General features: G+C 40.3%; 1 protein-coding gene across 1 annotated transcript in view; it reads right to left on the bottom strand.

Moving 5' to 3' along the window:
- Nucleotides 1–793: 793 nt before the first annotated feature.
- LOC112105858 (centrosome-associated protein 350-like) overlaps nt 794–20,101 on the bottom strand; it is a 160,742-nt gene continuing 141,434 nt past the window's right edge. The window contains exons 31-38 of the mRNA XM_026655416.1: nt 19,366–19,526; nt 18,351–18,487; nt 17,197–17,279; nt 14,040–16,138; nt 12,546–12,947; nt 12,310–12,456; nt 11,638–11,760; nt 794–1,438 (exon numbers count right to left, since the gene is read on the bottom strand). Coding sequence (XP_026511201.1) covers nt 1,274–1,438; nt 11,638–11,760; nt 12,310–12,456; nt 12,546–12,947; nt 14,040–16,138; nt 17,197–17,279; nt 18,351–18,487; nt 19,366–19,526 — 3,317 coding nt within the window. The 3' untranslated portion in view covers nt 794–1,273. The remainder of the gene's footprint in view (nt 1,439–11,637; nt 11,761–12,309; nt 12,457–12,545; nt 12,948–14,039; nt 16,139–17,196; nt 17,280–18,350; nt 18,488–19,365; nt 19,527–20,101) is intronic.

Raw genomic sequence — 20,101 nt, 5'->3', positions numbered from 1 at the left:
TCCTTCCCACATTTGACCACTGAGGTTTGTTTCTTTTTGACACCCTCCCCATCTCAAGAAGCTGGATTTTTGTGCTAAGAATATGGACCCTAGAAGTTTCCAGGACAGATGCAGTATTACATAGGTACCTTTCACAGGTTCTGCTGTTTCAAAACCTAAGACAGTGCAACCACTGCACTGGACACTTTCCTTAACTTCAATTTAATAAATTATCTTAAAATAAGTTAAAAATCCCACAACCACAGAACAAGTACACAGTCAAGCACTGGACATCACTTTCTTTGTCGAATACTCATTTCCCTAATCGTTCAAATAACTGCTTCTCTGATTTATTAGGGTTGGGTGGTAGCAAGGGAGGAAGCTGAGCTATTGAAGGCCAAAATTTTGTGAAGAAACATTTTCTACTCCTGCATGTCTACTGCCTGAGAGAATCCTGAGTATCCATTTATCTAAGAGCTGCTGGTAATTCAGGAGATGAAGAAATGCTGCATGGTAGGAGTAAAGCTGACAAACGTCTAGTCTATTATGCCCAGTTTTTGGTGGCCTTTACTTTGCTCTTACTCTTGACTGAAGCAAATTAGACAGGAAACAAGTAAGAATTATTTAGATGAATGCAAAAAAGTAAGCTCATCCATTTCCCCCTTTGTTAGCCCACCGATCATGTCTGGTACCACATCGCATGAAGAAAGATGGGAATGGACTTCAAGGGAATGAAATAGACTCTTGAGTGGAAACATTGATGCATATTGTTAGGTCTGCAGATACAAAGTGGTTAATAATAGAACACTATTAATTGCTGTAATGTCCATTTATGGCTAAAAACTGACAAGCAGTTATCAAAATCACCCAATACACCTTTCTAAAGATCACTTCAGTTTAGATTGCTGACAGCAATTTTGGGCCAAGTGACCAGTATCTCAACCCAACCACATCCAACCACTTTCAGAGTACAATCTGAAGTTCATAGTCCCAGTCTGAGACCATGGAGAGGTGCTGACATATATTCTCTGTGCTGAATTAGCAAAAGGATGGTGTGAATACACCACAAGCCAGCATCGAGTGAAGGACCATGCTTGTTTACAACAACAAATCCAGTGTAAGGTCTCTAAAGGCAGCGGGATGTAATACTGTGTTCCTTTATCACATCTGAACTGCCTTTAAAACCATGTATGTAAGTCCAGCAGCAATATTGCTATGGTGGAGATGTAGTATGTCAGGAGTCAGAAAGCCCATGACAGGAAGTTTCGTAGTTTCTGGTTTATTATCACGGATGTCACAAAAGCAGTAGTCTCCCTTGTTTTTCATTTATCTGGTTCAGAACATTAATAGTGTCTCTGATTAAGGCCTCGAAGATCCCATCTGCCAATTGCATCTTCACACAGAGCTCATCCTCATCATAATTCACCCACTGAGCTTCTTCCTCATGGAGTTCCTGTACCTTGGGTTTTAGAGAGAAAAAAACAACATGTTAACACTCCATTGTTTCTTGGAATATTATTCTTCAGGCCTTCTAGGACAAGTAAAAAACAAGCACAGAAAATGTAGAATAAGAAATAACTGGCAATGACAGAATTGTTTTTATATATAAGTTGTTCCACAACAATTCTTAGAGCAGTAAAATGAAGAATTATATTATACAGCTGATCTCTTAACCAGATACATTACTTTTACCAGAATATTTTTACTTTTTTAATTTTTCCCCTTTGGTTTACTGTTCATTTTAAAGAAATTCATTCTATTTTTATATAAGTTTTGTACTTTAAAAACACTACTGATGTGCCATCATTCCTGATCAATAGTGTGAATTCAAATTGAAATATTCTTAAAAATTAATTTTTTATTTATAAAAAGTCTACAATGTGATTAGTGTTGCACAAAAGAGGAAAATATGATTGAAATCTGTAAGAAAGTACAAAGAAAAACGGGGGGAGGAAGAAGGTAGGTGATTAGAACATGGCTAATAAGCATCAGAAACCCATAATATCAAAGAAATTTACATTTCACTACTAATTCTCCTGAAAGTAGAAGCAAAAATGCTGGCAGGCAATGCTGTTGTGCAATACTATGATACTGCAAAACGGTTTCTTTGTACAGCATATTTTATGCTTCACTGCTCTTGAAAGCATTAGTTCTAACTGAATTTTATGCTACGTACAGCTAAATAATTTCTAACAATTTGATGATTTTTCTTGTCCATGAGCAGATCCCACAATTCTTAATTGTTATTCAAAATTAGGTGTTCAGACCCCAGATGATGAGCTCCATACAAGAACATAGACAGAAATCATCAGCAAATAATGCATAGTCCGAAGACTGTACAAACTGCATGTTACAAATATTACAATTTGAAATTAGACCTTTTGAGCATTCATGCTAAAATTTTGCTTCCATATGTATTCACATTAGTAAACCGTGAGTGCTTCAACTTGCTCAGAAAGAACATGAAATCAAATAAAACATTCTTTTGAATGCTACGGAGTATCTCTTGAAAACTCTTCCACTATTTGCTCAGCTTCAGTGCTAACCCACACTGAGCCATGAACCTTATATTTGGCACAAGAGTATCTGTTTACCTTAATTAAAATATATTTACATTATATAATCAGAAAAGGAAAAGAAGGAACCTCACTGTGGATAAAAGCTATCCCAAAATACATATGGACAACTAGTAAGAAGATCAGGCAGACATTACTTTGGAATACATGGTCAAAACAAGGCTGAAAAACTTTGCTTGTGATAATTTTATTAGTTATGATATCAACATCTATGGTATTTTACTCTATTTATATAATAAGGGAGCAGGGAAAGAGGGAGAACTGAAATAAACCCAGTACCCTCTTCCTCTTTGTTTAGTCTTTGAGTTGTCTACACAAGGGGACTTCATCTGTTGAGAGTGTGAAAGGGGGTAAGCTACTGTACAAGAATTCTTTGCAATTTAATAATCCAAAAGTAATGTGAAGGCCCAACAGGCTGCAATGGAGACCACAGAGGAACAGACCTTCCAAGGTTCTAGCTATATTTACAAGCCCTCAGTTATGCACGTGGTTTCACAGTTTGACAGCTCCTTTTATACTTATTGAAGAGTTTGGAAAAAAAATGCACTTTACCAAACAAGTGTGAAAGGGCAATTTTTAGGTGTCCCGCACTTTCATTAGTGCTCTGCACACTTCCATAGATCCACCCTAGTGTAGTTAAAGAAACTGTCATTCATACATGTATAAGACAAAGGAAAATCACTCCCTAATAATTCCTTTTTGTCATAGCAGTAGGAGGGAAAAAAAGAGGGCTAACGGGAACTAACAGTTAAGGACAAAGTGCTATGGCTTTGACTACAAGGAAACAAGGTGGCAAAGACTCTGTCAACCAAGCCCTGTATATCAGAGGTCAGTCCTTTCACTTCCCCCCAGAAGGAGAGGCTCTGAGAGGGAGGACAATGTGACACTCTGTACCTCAGGGGAACACCCTGCACCCCCATGTTCATCCTTATAATAGGATTGTGTGTGCTGAAAATGTGTCCTCATGGCTTAAAACAAGCCCAGGCAAAAACTCTCCAGGAGCAGAGGCCCAGGCAAAACTCTCCAAGAGAAGAGGGGCAGTTCACATCTCATCAGGGCATGTATGGGACAAACCCAGCCCAGCCACACAGGAACAAAGGACACTGGCCTAGGCAGTGACAAAGGATCTCTTGGTCTCTTGCGTGAGTCACCCCCCTTCCCTGAGTCAGTATAATGAGATAATGCTCACCTGACTCTGAAGGGGGTGGGGGGTGCAAAGCCAAGAGGGAAGAAAGAACATGATAAAAGGGAGAGACGTTTGCGATGCTGGCTCTCTCTTCCACCTCCATCTACAGACACCACCACCAAGCAACTTAAACGCTGATCAAAGGGGAGAGCCTGGCTGAAGGGCAACCAGCCAGCTTGTGGTGAGAAGCATCTAAGTTTGTAAGAGCACTGAAAGCGTTAAGATCAGCTTAGAATGTGTTTTGCTTTTACTTCATTTGACCAAATCTGACTTCTTGTGCTTTGACTTATAATCACTTTAACTACAAAGATAGATTTTATAAATGTGTTCGTTTACTCTACCTGAAGCAGTGTGTTTGGTTTGAAGTGTGTCAGAGACTCCTCTTGGGATAACAAGCCTGGTACATATCAATTTCTTTGTTAAACTGACAAACTCATATAAACTTGCAGTGTCCAGCGGGCATAACTGGACACTGCAAGACGGAGGTTCCTAGGGTTGTGTCTGGGACCGGAGATGTTGGCTAGTGTCATTTGGTTGCACAATCCAAGCAGCTTACATGCCAAAGGCTGTGCGTGAACAGCCCAGGAATGGGAGTTCTCACAGCAGAGCAGGGTAAGGCTGGCTCCCAGACTGGAGGATTGGAGTGACCTAGCAGATCACCGGTCGATAACACCAGGGGAACATCACAGACAGTTAAAGAAATTAGAAAAAGGTACAAGAATATAGGGTGGCACCTCTCCTCAGAGGAAAGGAGGGTGGGATGAAGGATGACAGGGGAGAAGACTAAGAAAAGGAATTACAGAGACTAAATTTCTTTTGTTCTACACCACTCTTCTCCTATCCTTCCAAGGGATTCAGTCAAAGACATACACTGCATGCACCAAGTGGTGCTCTGAGGTGGGCCTACCTTATCATGCTGATTGCAGAGCTCTACAACTGAAGGAACACTCAGGTGCAGGCAGTCTAGGGGTACGTCTTCACTACCCGCCGTATTGGCGGGTAGCAATCGATTTATCCGGGATCGATATATCGTGTCTCGTTAAGACGCGATATATCGATCCCCGAACGCGCTCACTGTCGACTCCGGAACTCCACCAGAGCGAGCAGCGGTAGCGCAGTCGACGGGGGAGCCGCGGCCGTCGATCCCGCGCCGTCTGGACCCCAGGTAATTCGAACCAAGATACTTTGACTTCAGCTACGCTATTCGCGTAGCTATTCGCGTAGCTGAAGTTGCGTATCTTGGATCGATCCCCTCCCCCCCCAGTGTAGACCAGCCCTAGGTGATAGTGTTTTATGAACATGTGTGGAGACTGCCATGTGGCTTTACATTTCTTCAAAGAGGCCTCAGCCCATGAAGTTACTGTGAGACCTTTAGTAGGTGATGTTTGACCAAACTGGTACACTAGCACTTGGCTGGCTAATAAGCAAATGAAACTGGTCATTACCTATCTGGTGGTTAAAGTGAGTTTTTACACCCTTGCAGCAGTCTTAAAAGCACACAAAATTGTTGAAACTTTCTGAACTCTTATGAAAGAATTCAGTAGAACTTCACACCTCTGACACCAGGACTGAAGTTTCCCACTTTGGAGAGCAGCAGGGCTTGGATAAAGTTGTGAACAGGACAGGTTAACTGAAGCAGAATTCATGTCCCCCCTCAAGGATGAATTCTGGCAGGAGAACGAATACATCTTACCTGGAAAATACTGAAGGTGTGAACATACGTGTAGGAGAGAGAGAAAATGAGGGAGCTTAAAATTCTCCCAGCCATATGACAAAGTATTACGACAATTAAAAGCAGCACTTTACAAGGATAGCTTGGGCAGCATCTGGGGAAGGAGACTTCCTCCTGGGATTCAAATGCAAACATATGAGTACCTGCAAAATGAAGGACAGGTCCCACTGAGGAGTCACTGGATGATGCAGGCGTCTCCAACAAAACTGAAAAAAATCAGCTGGGAACTAGTGTCCCTGCTCCTGAAAGAACTCCAATAAGAGAGAGGACAGAAGAGCAGAAGCTTAGGTTATAGACACTGAGCTCTTTTTGAAACCCTACAAAGAGGGCATTAATATGTTTTGCGCAGGCATTGATATTATTCTTGTTGCCCCACTGAACAAAAAAATGGTTCCAAATTCATGCGTATTTCACAGGAGTAGGCTCTCTGTTGCTAGTTACAAAGACTGCAATTTCAGAACAGATTTCCTCTTCTTGGAAGCAGCTTTGCTTTATTTCCAATCTCTCCAAATCACACTGAAAGAGGAAGATTGTGGGCCTTGGATCAACAGGTCCAGAAGGTCAAGCAATGGCCAATGACAGGCTCATCAGCTCAAAAAACTAAGGGCATGGGCCTTCAAGAGGCTTGACAGCATTACCTCTGCTTTGTCTTGCTTCACCTTCCTCAAAACTCTGAAAACGGATAGAGGAAGAAAGCAGTGGTATAGCTCCTTGCCCCAGTCCCATACAGGTGGGGAGGTGACCAAAGCCCACAGGTAAGTCAAAAACATGGAGACCAGGGAGAAGGGTCGAAATTTGGGGGGAGCATGGGCTGTTATAGCAGGGATAAGGGAGAGACAAGACAGAACTGGAGGTAGGGGGGGAATCAAATCAGTATCTTAGATGCCTGTATACTAATGCGAGAAATATGGGGAATAAGCAGGAAAAACTCGAAATGCTAGTAAATAAACTCAAGAGAAGACAGAGGGGACATGATAACAGTTTTCAAGTACAGAAAAGGTTGTTACAAGGAGGAGGGAGAAAAATTGTTCTTCTTTACCTCTGAGGAAAGGACAAGATGTGATGGGCTTAAATTGCAGCAAGGGAGGTTTCGGTTGGACATTAGGAAAAACTTCCTAGCTGTCAGGGTGGTTAAGCACTGGAATAAATTGCCTAGGGAGGCTGTGGAATCTCCAGGTTAGACAAACCTGTCAGGGATGGTCTAGATAATACTTAGTCCTGCTATGAGTGCAGTGGACTGGACTAGATGACCTCTCGAGGTCTCTTCCAGTCCTATGATTCTATGATAAATATGCTTGTGGACAGGGCTTTAGGCCTAACGGCCCAAGTGAAAAAGCAGGGTACTCTGGCTGTTGTTGCAGAGGCGAGCCAATCTACTATCTGTGCCTGAACATAATAAAGCATCAAGATCTTTAGAAGAGGAGGGACCTTCTTGAAGACTGAAGGGGAAATTTTCAAAGGTGCAAAGGCAGTTAGGTACCGAATTTGCAGTGAAAACCAATTGGGAATTGGGCATCTGTGACACTTTGAGGTTCAACCCAGACCAGTAAGGGGTTGTGTCACTGCCTGCCCTGAAACTTGGAGTGCCTTAAATGCAATGCTGATGTGGCTAACAGCCTTCACATCAACAGCCAGCATACAAGCATGCAGATCACACCCTGGCTTCTACCACCCAGTTACTTTTTTCAGGGTGACCCCAACACTCTCACAGTCCCAAATTGTCCCTAAAACTGTCTGTCCTGCAGTCTTCAGCTCTCGCCTTGATCATTTACAGAAGTGATCCATTTCACTGGCCCCTTAAAGAGAAAATACCTAGCAGCTTATTACATTAACTGTGTTAAGGAACACTATTTTAATCAAAGCACTGAATGGTTTATAGTAAAAGTTAAACAACTTTGTTAAACAAGAAGTCACAGGTTTAAGTTATACCAAGTATAAGGAATAAAGATAGAACGAGTCACAAGCAAACAAAAGTAAAAAATATGCTTCTAAAGCTAAACCTGCTTGTACAAGAGACTCTAGTTTGTTAAAAGATGTATTTCACAGCAAGTCTCTTTTTCCAGCATGGCTGACCAGACTGTGGTCAGCCCCTTCACAGAGCTCAAAGTGCTCGGTTTCTTTATGCCTCCTTAGGTGAAGGATGCTTTGAGCCCTGCAAAATGAAAACTTCCAAAATTTTTTGCAAAATCCCCTTCCCCCCCATTTTTGACCAGCTCCGATATCAATGGAAACCTGATTGATGGGAGAGTTCTTGGAATGCTGTGCTGCTTTGTGTGTTACTGACACTCCGCCACAAGGTTGTCTCTCTGCTGGAGGTAGAGGAAACATCAGTAGAGGTTGTCTCTGCCGATCATCCTTCTCCCTCGGTTTTTCTGCTCTCTTTTTGAGGTCTATTTTGTGCCCCTCTCTGTGCAGAGTCATGAAGTTTAAGGCCAGAAGGGACCACCAGGTCTCTAGTTTGATCTCCTGTATATCATAAGCCACCAACACCACCCAGCACTAAACCCAACAACTGTACTTGTCCTTTTCTTCAGTTCTGGGCTTAGAAATGAGGAAAAGGGGAAAGACAAAGCTGGGCAAGAGGAAACAGGAACAGAGGGAAAAACAAAAGTAAAGAGAAATCTCTGAAATGGGGCCTTACATGCAGGGCTTGCCTGACAGAATTATTACCTCTTTGCTTCCTGGTAGGCAAAGTCACAACACTATAAGTACTTGACTGTCATCATTGGTAGGCTGGGAGAAGAGGAACGTACAACAAATTTCCTTGCCTATATTACAAACACATTACACCGGTGGTTTCCAAATTGTGGTTCCGAGCATGCTGGATGGTCACATGTTGCTGGCTCTCCTTGTTTCCAGCTGCTACATTATATTTAATACAGCCAAAAGTACACACTTTACTAAGAATACTTTTCCAAGTAAGCAATTGCTGTAATTGTCACAGGATGTTACACAATTATGAGTGGGAAGGGAAGAAGCCTGCAAGAGACACTACTAATGTCTCATTTCAGACAATGAAAGTTTTAGAATCTCTGCCTCACATTATTAAAAATGAAAATAATTATAACTTAATTTTCACTATGTTTATTTTCTGCGCTTCAATAGTCCTTTATAAGGAGCAAATCAAATTTGGACAATAAATCAGCCATTATAAACAGACTAGCTACAGTTTAACTTCTAGATTCTCCTATTTTAGTATGACGACAGTGTAACATTGGCAGAGCAGGTGCCAGCTGATCCTGAAGCCACAGGTCAATTCATTTGTGTATTAGCTCCAAGTAATTGTTAAATGTATAAGAGTGTATCTGGCGTTTAAACTTAATGAAAAACGAATGGGTTGTTACTTGCATTGTTTTCACTTATCTGTATCCTGTTATAATGCAATAGCAAACATTTATATTGTAAATACCCCTATAACTAAATAACCCATCAGACAAGAAAGAAGCCTTTTGAAATGCAAATGAAGAACTTCAACAGAAAAATGCTAATTTCAAAGCAAGTGGTCATCATGATGACTGGAGGTCAAAGACTCAAAATGCATTCCTCACTCTCTGTCATCAAAGGAAAAGCCCATGTGAGTAGTGACCCTGTCAGCTTGATTTCTGTGAGAAGAAGCTTTAAGAATGGATTCAAGGAAAGAGCATTCATCTCTAGACTGTTTGGGATGTGTACCAGATGCAAAGCGGAGATCCCAGAGACAATCTGGGTACCCTGAAAAGACTTTTGGGAAACTGGCAGTTTATTACATGACTGCCATCATTTGGAATTACAAAGAGTGACTCACTTGTGCATATATTTTACCTGCTTTAACCTCCCAATAACTCTCATTGCCTTTTCTTAGATAACCTCTAGTTCATTTACAACAGAATTGGCTGCCAGTGTAGTCTTTGGTGTAAGATGTAGAATACCAACTGACCTGGAGGTCTCTTGGGACTGGGGACAACCTTATGTGACGTGATTTTTGGTTTGAGTGACCTTTTACCACAAAGTCCAGTTTGTCTGGGAGGCAAGGCCCCCTGGAGAATCCAAGGGGACTGTCTGTGACTCCATGGTAAGACTGGTAGTGATCTAGGAGTTCACACTTGTTATTGGCTTGGTGAATTCTAATTATAGAACACACTACCAGCTTGGTGTGTCTGCCCTGAGGTTGGCACTCAGTTGTGAGCCACTCCAGAGCATGACAGACAGTATTTGAGTTGCAAAGATATATTTGTTAAATAAACCTATACATAAGAACACAGATGAAAACGAATGGAAATATTTCTGTTGCTCTTGGGTTTCTGAAAACAAATGTCTACAAAATCTAAATTTGGAACCAAATTTGATTTGTTCCTTTAATGGACTATTGCCATGCTCAGGAAAACATGAAACTGGGTTTTCGAAATTGCAATTAAATCATCATGTTCTATTTCTTTTTGAACACTGCTATTTAGCAAAGCCCCTGATTCAGTCCATGATGCTGCCATGATCCAGTATTTGTATTCTCACAATTCATGACCACAGAAACAAAAGTGGCAGAAGCTGGAGGCTGATTAGGAAACAGAGAAAGCTAACCAGCTGCTTAACAGTTTAAAGAGGTTTTAACAAATATGTTTATAGAAGTTTTCCAGGGTTTGGCTACTTTTTCTAAGCTAGAACTTTCTCTCTTGGTTGCTTACGTTGCAGTGATAAGCTTAGCAACAATGTCACTGAGCAATGCCAAATCCTAAAGCAAACAGTATATATAGAGTTTGTTTTTCCGAATTTTTCCCAGTCTTCAGCTAAAATGGTCGTTGTTTTACCTCTGTTTCTTTGTGTGAGCGAGGTGGGATGAAACACAGGCTTGTCAGACTGTATTTATTAAAATATATGGATTAAAGTGTTTTAACCATTGACACCTGGATTCTTGTATAAAATCTGGAAGGTCTCAGACTATTGTACATTAGTGCCTGAATTTTTAACCTCATTCAACCTGATTCACTTTTTTGTATATTTCCAATTGAGACTAATTCATAATAACCGAAAGCTGGTACAGTGAGCTGGTGAAGACACACAATAGCTGCCTGTTCCATACCTAATGTGGCTGTACTTTAGCTTATTATAAATTATATTAGTTACAACACATATACTAATAAAGCCCAGATATCCCAAGATACTTGACCCTAACTTTAAATCCTTTACCTAGCTAAGGTGCAACTTTGTCCCTGGCAGAAGAATCTTCCTAATGCTTTGCTGGAAATCTTCCACAGGTGAGAGAACAAAAGACCAAAGATATCCATGGTTTGAATTAACTGGTAATTTTATATACCAATTTAGGATATAGTTAAGATAAAAGCAATGCGTTGGAAACTCTTATGTTGCTAAGTGGACTCATCACAGACGAGCGAGACCCCAACCATTCAGTAAAACCACCCAAAGATCAACTTTAAAAAGCTTGCCCCCAAGAGTTATCCTCCATCCCTGCACCAGCGTTGGCAGCATATATTGTTCAACAGAGCTTACATGCAGAGGTATTATAGGAGCAGCAATGCTGCTCAATGCTAGCTTAGTGAACATGCTGAGGGTACCATGTGGCATAGTTGCTACCACAGTACTATGAAGAAGATATAGTCACTTTGAAATTACAATCCTATTTCAAACTCTGTACTGGTCTTAACTGCAGAACTCTTGAAAAAGCCAAGAAATGCTGCATCAGAATTCTGTCACGGGAAGGAGCTTAATCAATTTGGATTTCAGTATCACTTGTCACAGTGGAAACAACATTACTAAAAAATAAATAATTTGGTTCATCAAGGCAGAAAGCCAGTCCTTCTCCTAGAATTTGTGACGGGTAGGAATACCATTTTTGGTCCAAAGAAAAAAGGCTACCCTTTCAGTTATGCATTTTACATTGTAACAAATCCACTGTTTAAATTAATGGTTTTAACTTTTGATGCTTCTCAACTTTCTCCTCTTCTTACCCTCTCTACCCACACATAATGATCTGTTTAAAAGTTATTTTGTTAATTGCAAGTACCCCAAAAAGAAAAAAATGTAAGTGGAACTTAAATATAGTTCTAAATTGTTCACCTAGGATTAACTACCTTTTGTCAAAAGGTTCATGCCTTCTTTTGAGATATAACTAAAACACTTTGTATTCAGAGGATAGAATACAATCAAACGACTGAATGCTTTTATCCACTGACCAGTATATGATCCACTCTGTCCCGTTTCTTGCGTCCAAACTTCATCATCTTCTGCCAATCTGTTTTGTGATTAGATTCCTTCCTCAAGCTGAACAATTTCAGTACTTCAGCTGCAATGAAACTCTAGGGGAAAGAAAAGAGTTAATATTGTATTTGAGGGAAGAAGTGAATCCCGTACAGAGCACCTGCCCTTCAAAATCTGATCTTAAAATACAGGGTGGATTTCTGTTTAACTGTGAGATGTACATTGCAGTGCAAGAGATTTACAATGGAAGCACTGAGCTATAACCCTATCTTAGAAGCAACATTATGCAGTATGTATACTATATTTTAAAAAGGGCTGAAAAAAAAATTTAGCCCTTAGAACTTTGACTAACCGTAGAGCACAACTTTCATTTAAACGATACAGTAAACTGGAGTCTAAAACTAATTCAGTTTATGAAAGGAAAGAGAGGGTGGTAAAACAAAAACCAAAAGAGTACCATCTTTACACAATTGCTTTTCAGCAAATAACCACTCTTGAAACCTCTCTGTGCTCAAATGCTACATCTGTTAAACTCCAGGTAATGCTTGCCTACCTACATACAGCATTTTGTGGGCTACAAATGAAAAAATGCTATATAAGCATTATATGATATGAGAACAGTCTCAATTTAATAGCATCTTTCCTACCTTGATCTCATCAAGATCATTTGGATCTTTTACTCGCCGGAAGTAAGTGGAGGTAATTCTACATGGTTTCATCCAAATAGGTTGATTCAGATTAGGATCCTCAGCAAAGATTTCCCGAAAAATCTCTCTCGTCAAGTCAAATACCGCCTTGACAAAAAGAAAAAGGTCAAAATTAAAACTTCAGCTTCTGAGGGCAAGTATCCAGGGGATAAGATCAATGTTCCCCAGGGTTGTACCTGTTTATAGACCTTTTTGCTTATAGTCTCGATGTCCTGCTCTTTGGTGGTATTACTAAGGTCTATGGGAAGGCTGATATTCTGAAGATCATGACCCAGCTCTTTCAACTTCCACAGCTCCTCAGCTGCTGCATGCACCATGCCTTCTACTTCCACTGCAGTATGTGGAACAGCCAAAGGCTCCTCACATGGCTTAGGTGGCACTTTTTGTGGCTCTGTCTTGGGCAGCACCGCTGATTCTTCAGTTTGTTTCTGCGGAACCTTGTGGGAGCTCAAGCCAAAGTCCTCATCAAACCAGTCTTGATCATCTCCTAACACACTCAGGAATTCCCGGCTGAGCTCCAGTTCTGCCAGCCTCTTAGCAAGCTCTTCCTGTCCACTGGCACCAAACACTGGACTCTCCTGTGGAATAAGAAACAGAATTACAGAGTTACTATTCAAAGCAGTAATGTACTCTATTGCGCATCAAACACGTCTTATAATTCGATTTTGAAATGTACTTCTGATATGATTGTTAGTGTTTATAAAGCACTTTTGAATAATTATCTCAAAAACCCCAAACCAGTGGAAACATTTGATTCTACTCATATACCTGCACTTTCATCATTTCTTCCCCAATGTTTTTGAAAAGTTACTAGGGAGTTTACAACAGAGAGAAGCATTTTTAAAAATAGATCATCTCTTCTTGTTGCTCATTCTGCCCTGAAACCAATTTGTTTGTGAGGGGCTGGGTGGCTCAACAGTTTGGTAATGGAATATGTAACTTTTCACTTCACTTACCACCAGTATCAATCTAGCTTAAATCAGTAGACTAAAAGCCATTACAAACTGACGGCTGTTTGGTGGCGTATGTGAAAGTGAGCTGGTGCTTTTTGTGATAGTAACATATTGAGAATATCACCACAGTTATCAGCTTTGTTAGGAGCTTCAGCAAAGAGGCCATGTCTTATCTTCTTACCCTTAGAGGTGGTTCTGGGGAAGCTTGAACTTCCACTGTTCATGATATATCTGTCCAGTGGATATAAAACTTCACTTATCAGAGAGCTGTTAACCCAGCATCTTTAGCAGCTTGACATCTTAATGATCTCTATAGCAACTAATTGTAAGGTCAGAGGATGATTATTTCATATGGAGAGTAAGCAGAAGCAAACTTACTCTTCAAATACAAGAGAGTCGGCGTTCATAAAGATTCAATTAGGATTATGAAAAACAGGGTAGGCTAATACAGGAAAGATGATATATGTAAGCAGAATGCTCTTTAAGTAGAATGTTTTTCAGTTTTTCATGTGATATGAGTAGGTGTTTCATACATCTTTGTAAATCTCCAAAATGTTTCAGAATGTACCATAAAGTGACACACACACTGGAGATCACCTGACAACACTTGGGAGGAACAAAATTGGTAGAAAACAAAATCCTCAGATTCAATAATTATCCAAACAAACAAACAATTAATATATTAGCTTTTGAAATCAATGCAAGCTATATACTCACTGGTCTGGGACACATATCTGGAGAGGAAACTTCTTCTCTTTCATCTTCCAATTCAGAACTTAAAAAAAAGTTCTGCAGGCCCTTTGCTACCTGCTCCTCCACATGCTGGGCTGGGGTTCTGGATGATAATTCCTCTTGGACATCACAGAGCTCCTGATTGCTAAGATGAATCTTCTCATTCCTGACCTTCTTGATTTGCTGTAGCTGATTGACAGTGTCCTTAACAAAATCCTTAAGTAGACTGTCTGTCAACAAGCAGACCTTTTCTAGCTGGTCTTTTGACTTCTCTTCCTCTCTAAGAGGCAGTCTAAGTTGGGCTTCTAATTGATTCTTTTCCTTGGTCAATAGGTCCAGAAGTGGAGTTGCAGGCTTTTCCAAAACTCCAGAAGAAAACTTATCTGACTTTTCAGTACATTCCTCCCTTGAGGACTGCTGCCTCCCCAGCTTTTCAGACAATATACCATCTGAGGTACCTTCCAATAGAATGGTGGTAACATTTTCTATAGTAGAAACAGACAGTGCATGGACAATCTCATCTTTTACAGCATCTTTCAGGCAGTCCACCACAGACTGCTCTTTGGCAAGTGGTCTAACAGCTGTGAAAACCTCCTTTATATCGTTTACTTCAGAACTGGTGTAATCATCAACTTTTTGTCCAACAGAGGCTTCTAAAGCAGTCATACCTGGTGGAGCTTTATCTTGGGACGATTTCTCAGTTGCATCTCTTCCCTTGCTTTCTTCATCTTTGCCAGATTTGGAACTTTCTTTGTCTTTCTGCTCGGATTTGTGGTGCTGACCCAATCTGTCATCAAAGAACGAGTCTTCATCTTCATTTGTGTCTATATAGGTATCAAAACTTTCTAAAATGTGAGAGATCTTTTCAGGAGGAGCAAAAATACCATGCTTTTCCTTACAATCAAAATATTTAATACCATCATAAGTCCCATTGTTGTTTCCTTCAGGTTTATCCAGTTCCACACCAGCCCAAAACCCTTTGGCAAAACTGGTCAGACCTTTGAATCGCAGTGTTCCAGGCTGGACGTTACTCACAAGTATCCGGTCACCAATGCTGAAATTTATCAGTGTGTTTGCTTCTTCTGTGATGGAAACTGAGACCCAAAGTGGTGATTCAATGGGGGATTGTTCTTTCTCCACATCACTGCGTTCTTTATTTTTTATGAGCTCTGTTGGTGACTTGAGTTCTAATAATCTCTCTGAATGCACACTGCCAGAGACAGAGAGAGACTTGTCACTGAGATATTCACTGATTTCATCTTCACTGCCAAGGCTGGTGGATCTGCTTCTAGGGGGTTTTGTATGCTGTGATTTCTCTCTAAGTGACTGAGAATCTTTTCTCTGTGACAATGTAGGCATCTCAAAATCATCTTTGTAACATTCAGCAGAAGGAGTTTCTTCAACTGATGTCTCTTTTCTGGGGGAGGACCCCACAAAATCTTCAGAGTATGATGGCTCTTTTTGAGTAAAAACTTGTTCTGGAAGAGAGAAGTCTTTTTCCTGTGCCCACTTGCTCAAGCTGAGAGAGGACTTTTCTGATCTGTCACTTTGATCACTCCCTACATCATCTTTGATTGTCTGTCTCTGTTTTGAGATCTCTTCTCTACTCTGAATATTTTCAGCAGTCAAGCTAAATAGTTCCTTCTGAGACTGTTCAGTGTCAGAGTGAAGGTCTCTCTTTGGAAGGACTTCTGGTAAGCTTTCCTGGTGTATATCTAGCATCAACAAGGCACCAGAACTCTCTGAATGTTTATTATTAGCATCTTCAACCTCGGATTCTTCTGATTTTATGTACTCCATCTCCTCTTGTATATCAGATTTGTGATTAGACACAATATCATCACTGGATACATCTTCTGACTTGCTCACTAACACATGGGATACTTTGCCACTATCTCTTAGATCTTGGAGAAGAGCTGATATGGGCACACTGTCCAAGGAATCACCAGATTCAGCTCTGGATCTCCTTGGTGACTTGAAGACTGGGGATAGGGTTCGGGAAGGTTCTTCTGTATGAACCTCTGAGTCAATGAGTCTCTTGATGTGTACAGACACAGACCTCTCAGAACTTGATGATACAGCATCTTAAATAAAAAAAAATTAATCATCACAATACTAAATCATCCAGAATAATCTTTTGATATCTTGTAATCCTATCAGAGCAAGGTGTGATCAAGAATGCCTGTTATTTTATTGGGAAACTGCAGCCAAAGTTAAACAGCTGTTCAGTCAAAAGATTTGAGACAAAAGGATATTAACAGGGATCTGTGAAAGTTTCACAGGCTCCTGGACTGTCCTGTAAATAATAACAGCATCCTCTGTATTCCGTATGTATTATGTCTCCATAGCTTTCTTTCTAACCTCCTACCTCTGCTGCTGTTCTGTGAAAAGTTTATTATTGTGAAATGGGACTTTGTTATAGGAGGTAAAAGCTCAGGTATTTGTCTGGAAGTCACAAAGGTAAACAAGGTTATAAATGTATGTGGAGAGATAAACATTAATAGTAAACCACTGAAAAATATCTGAACAAAAGAAGAAAATCTTTAATTGTTTTTGGCTTCTTCAAGGGCAGTGTTCTCAAATTAAATGATGCTGGGAAACACAAAAGGCAAAAAGAAAAACAGTTGTCATACTCTTGATGTTTCACATAAGTCTCAGCAAGGACAGAACCAAATATTTGTGGTTCAGCACATTGTTTGCTTTTGCTGTCTCCTAAGTTGAAGTGATACAGCAAGAAGAAAAAGCCAAGATGCTATCATTTCTTCTTAGTTAAAATATTCTTCTAAAATTTACCATTTTCTTTCCACTATGTTTTGGCTGTTTATTATTAAAGTCTCTTAAAAGAAGAGACCCAAATAAGATGCTTTACAGCTAAGGGGAAGAATAGTGAAATTTGTTCTTCAGAAGATTAATGTTAGAATCAAAACAAATGTAAATGTGAAAAAAAATACAACTATAAAGAAAAAGTGTGTATTATGCATTCAATTTTGACTTAACCACTCTCTCTAAATCCCTTCTCACCTTGCAGCAAACAGTGAGAGATTATGAAAGAATGGGTATTTTTCAAAACACAGTGAATAGAATTCTTCAAGATTTATGAAAGGACGCCTCCATCTGCAGCATTTATTTTCCAGTTACATACCAACATGCTCTGCAATGGATTCCAAAGATACTCTGGACCGCTCTGACTCAGTCAGTGATTTCCAATTCTTGGTTGTCTCAGGCCTAGGGTTGAAAAGTCAATAAAGTGAACCACCAATGTTAGATGTTAGAATCACTAGTCATAGTGTAAGTGCAAACAGCAATAATTACAGAATCATGTACCCCAATGCAAAAGTGCATTAAAGGTGAGATGACTATAGAAAGTAATTATAAAGGTGCGTGTATGTATGCGTGGGATACGATACATTCTGGGGAAGGTTTCTTTCTAATAAAGATTAGCTTAGTAAGAAATATTACCCTTTGCAGTTGAGAGCATGTAAACCTACTACTGAGAGGCCAATGGGATTTTTAGCACCATCTCTTGGGGTGGGAAACAGAACCACAAGGAGATGCACCAAGAGGTGTAGTGGGTTAATGCACTGTTTACCTCTGAAACCCTGGGTTGTAAACTAGGTTTAAGTTATAAGTATGAATGGTTTCTACGGGGGGGTGGAGTGGGGGAGGCACCTGCACAGGGGGCCAGGAAGAGAACTGTCCAGGTCAGAAAGCCATCCATAATATTTGTCACAATTCCATATAGCCAGGAGCTGCTGCTGCTCAGAAAAACCTAGATTAGGACACCGGGATGAGGTAGGACAAGAATAGAATACCCTGACACTGTGCATGAGAACTTTATACAATGCTTGTCTGAATGACGATGTGTTTGCTGACTGGGCTAGCATAAGGCATCAACACACTGCCATTCTCCAATGGCCTAGGGAGCTGTGGTCTTCAGGTTTCCTCCCTGTGATTTTCCCCTATACCAATGATTGCTGCACTTTCTGAGATAGCATCAACTTTCCCTCTCCCCCCCCAAATGCTATTGAGTGTTCACACACACACAAACCCTACATTCTAATACATGTTTTGTTTAGTTTCAGATAGATTAAAGTTCTCCAAGTACATAATAGAGATCTATTCTCTTGAGGAACAGAGAAGCTTGCAACGTACTTTTCTTCCATGCTCATTCAGAAGTATCTTCACACAACTACTTTATATTACAACTGTAGCACACTCTGGAAAAGGCATTTGTACAGTTGACCTAGAAAAATGCTAACAAGGTAATGTTAAATTACAAAGAGAGTTCCAAGTTACCTGTGGAGTGGAGGTGGCTTGATTTTAGGTTTTTCAGTAGATGAGGATGGAGTTTTAATCTGAGGTTTAGCTGTGGGTGATGCCTCCAGGTCTTGGCTCAGCTCTGCTTCAGTCTTCTTTATGAACTCATCATAAGACTGAGTGTGAAAAAGTTAAGATTGTTAATTTTCCAAATCATAACTTCTTGGAAGAGTCAATCAGCAAACAGAAGTTATCAAATGAATAAAGCGCATCCTTTCCTTTTAGAAGACTGCTCTCAAAGCAAGAAGTTTTCATGTGCGTATGGACAAATATACCTCTACCCCGATATAACGCGACCCGATATAACACGGGTTCGCGTATAGTGTGGTAACCCCGGAGCTGCGGCAGCGGGGCTCGGAGTTCTGGCTGTTGTGGGGAGCCCCGGGGCCTTTAAATCACCGTTGGAGCCCTGCCGTCGCTACCCCTACCCCGGGGCTCTGGCAGCGGGGCTCGGGTGGTGATTTAAAGGGCCCTGGGCTCTTTAAATCACTGCTGGAGCCCTGCTGCCGCAACCCCGATATAACGGGGTTTCACCTATAACGCGGTAGGGATTTTTGGCTCCCGAGGACCGCGTTATATCGGGGTAGAGGTGTAGCTTATTTGCACAAGTATCAGCTCTTCAGTTGCGAGTGGCTGGAGTTTTAATATTTTATTATTATAGACTCCAACAGTGTCTGTCAAGTCTGAGTCAATATACTACTTAAAAAAAAAACCAAAAAAAACAAAACCCGAAAAACCCAACCCCCCTACATCATTTTACTGGTGGATTAGTCTTTTATCCTGAAGAGGATTGTCCACCATATCAGTACCACATGGGCTACTGTAGAATTATTGGAAATATTTAAACCAGTACCAGAATGGTGGTGCTGCTGTCATAACAAGGTGCATCAATAAGCACAAGAGAAAGGATTTCTTCAGCAACTGACTGTAATATACCAATTCACACTATGCTAGCAGTTTGACTTGTTACTTAGCCCTTCTAACTGTTCCTAACCTCTAGCTGTTTGATCAAACTGGCCTCCTGGGCTTTCAGCCTCTCCTTCTGCCTCTTCTTTTGTTCCTTTTTCAGCTGATAAACAACAGACTTCCTCTTCCGTAGCTCATCCTTTAGGGCCCTGATCCGGCCTTCAATGTCACTCTGGTCAGATGTGGTTTCTGAAAAAGATAGTTTAGTTTTAACCCTCAAATAACCTCACACATTACAAGTATTGCTATCCAAAGTACAGAATCTTCAGTTAATGAATTACATCACATAAAATATTAGTAAAATAATTTTTTTTTAACATGCTTATCTCATCAAAATAAAGACTTCCTAAGTAAGCATCTCTTATTTTAACAATATCACATCACATATGGTAAGGAAGAAAAACGCTACACCAGACCGTACTGAGTTTGGCAAAGACATGATGTATAAAATGGTTATGTTCCTAGTTATCTTGTACATCCTTAAAAAGCCAAAGTCACTTAACTTTGTGATTCCTACACTGAAAGAAGGCATTAGAGACATTGCTGAATAACCAAGATAGATAACTTTCAAACACAGCAGCAATTCTATGATACAAAAGGCACACAATTAAACAAACGCATGTCTTGGGTGGGCTCTGTGCTTATCCTACAGGTATATTTCAGAAAATCTACACAAGCTGGTATTTGCAAACGCATTTAAAAATAGTTTAAAAAATACAAAAGGTAAAAAGTGTAAAGTGAATGAAAACTTTCTGTCCTCATAT

Source organism: Terrapene carolina, unplaced genomic scaffold (genome assembly GCF_002925995.2).
Source record: "Terrapene carolina triunguis isolate 2854851 unplaced genomic scaffold, T_m_triunguis-2.0 Scaffold210, whole genome shotgun sequence".
NCBI classification, from domain to species: Eukaryota; Metazoa; Chordata; order Testudines; family Emydidae; genus Terrapene; species Terrapene triunguis.
Note: the sequence above shows the minus strand (reverse complement) of the source record. Positions and strands in the feature narration are given on the sequence as shown.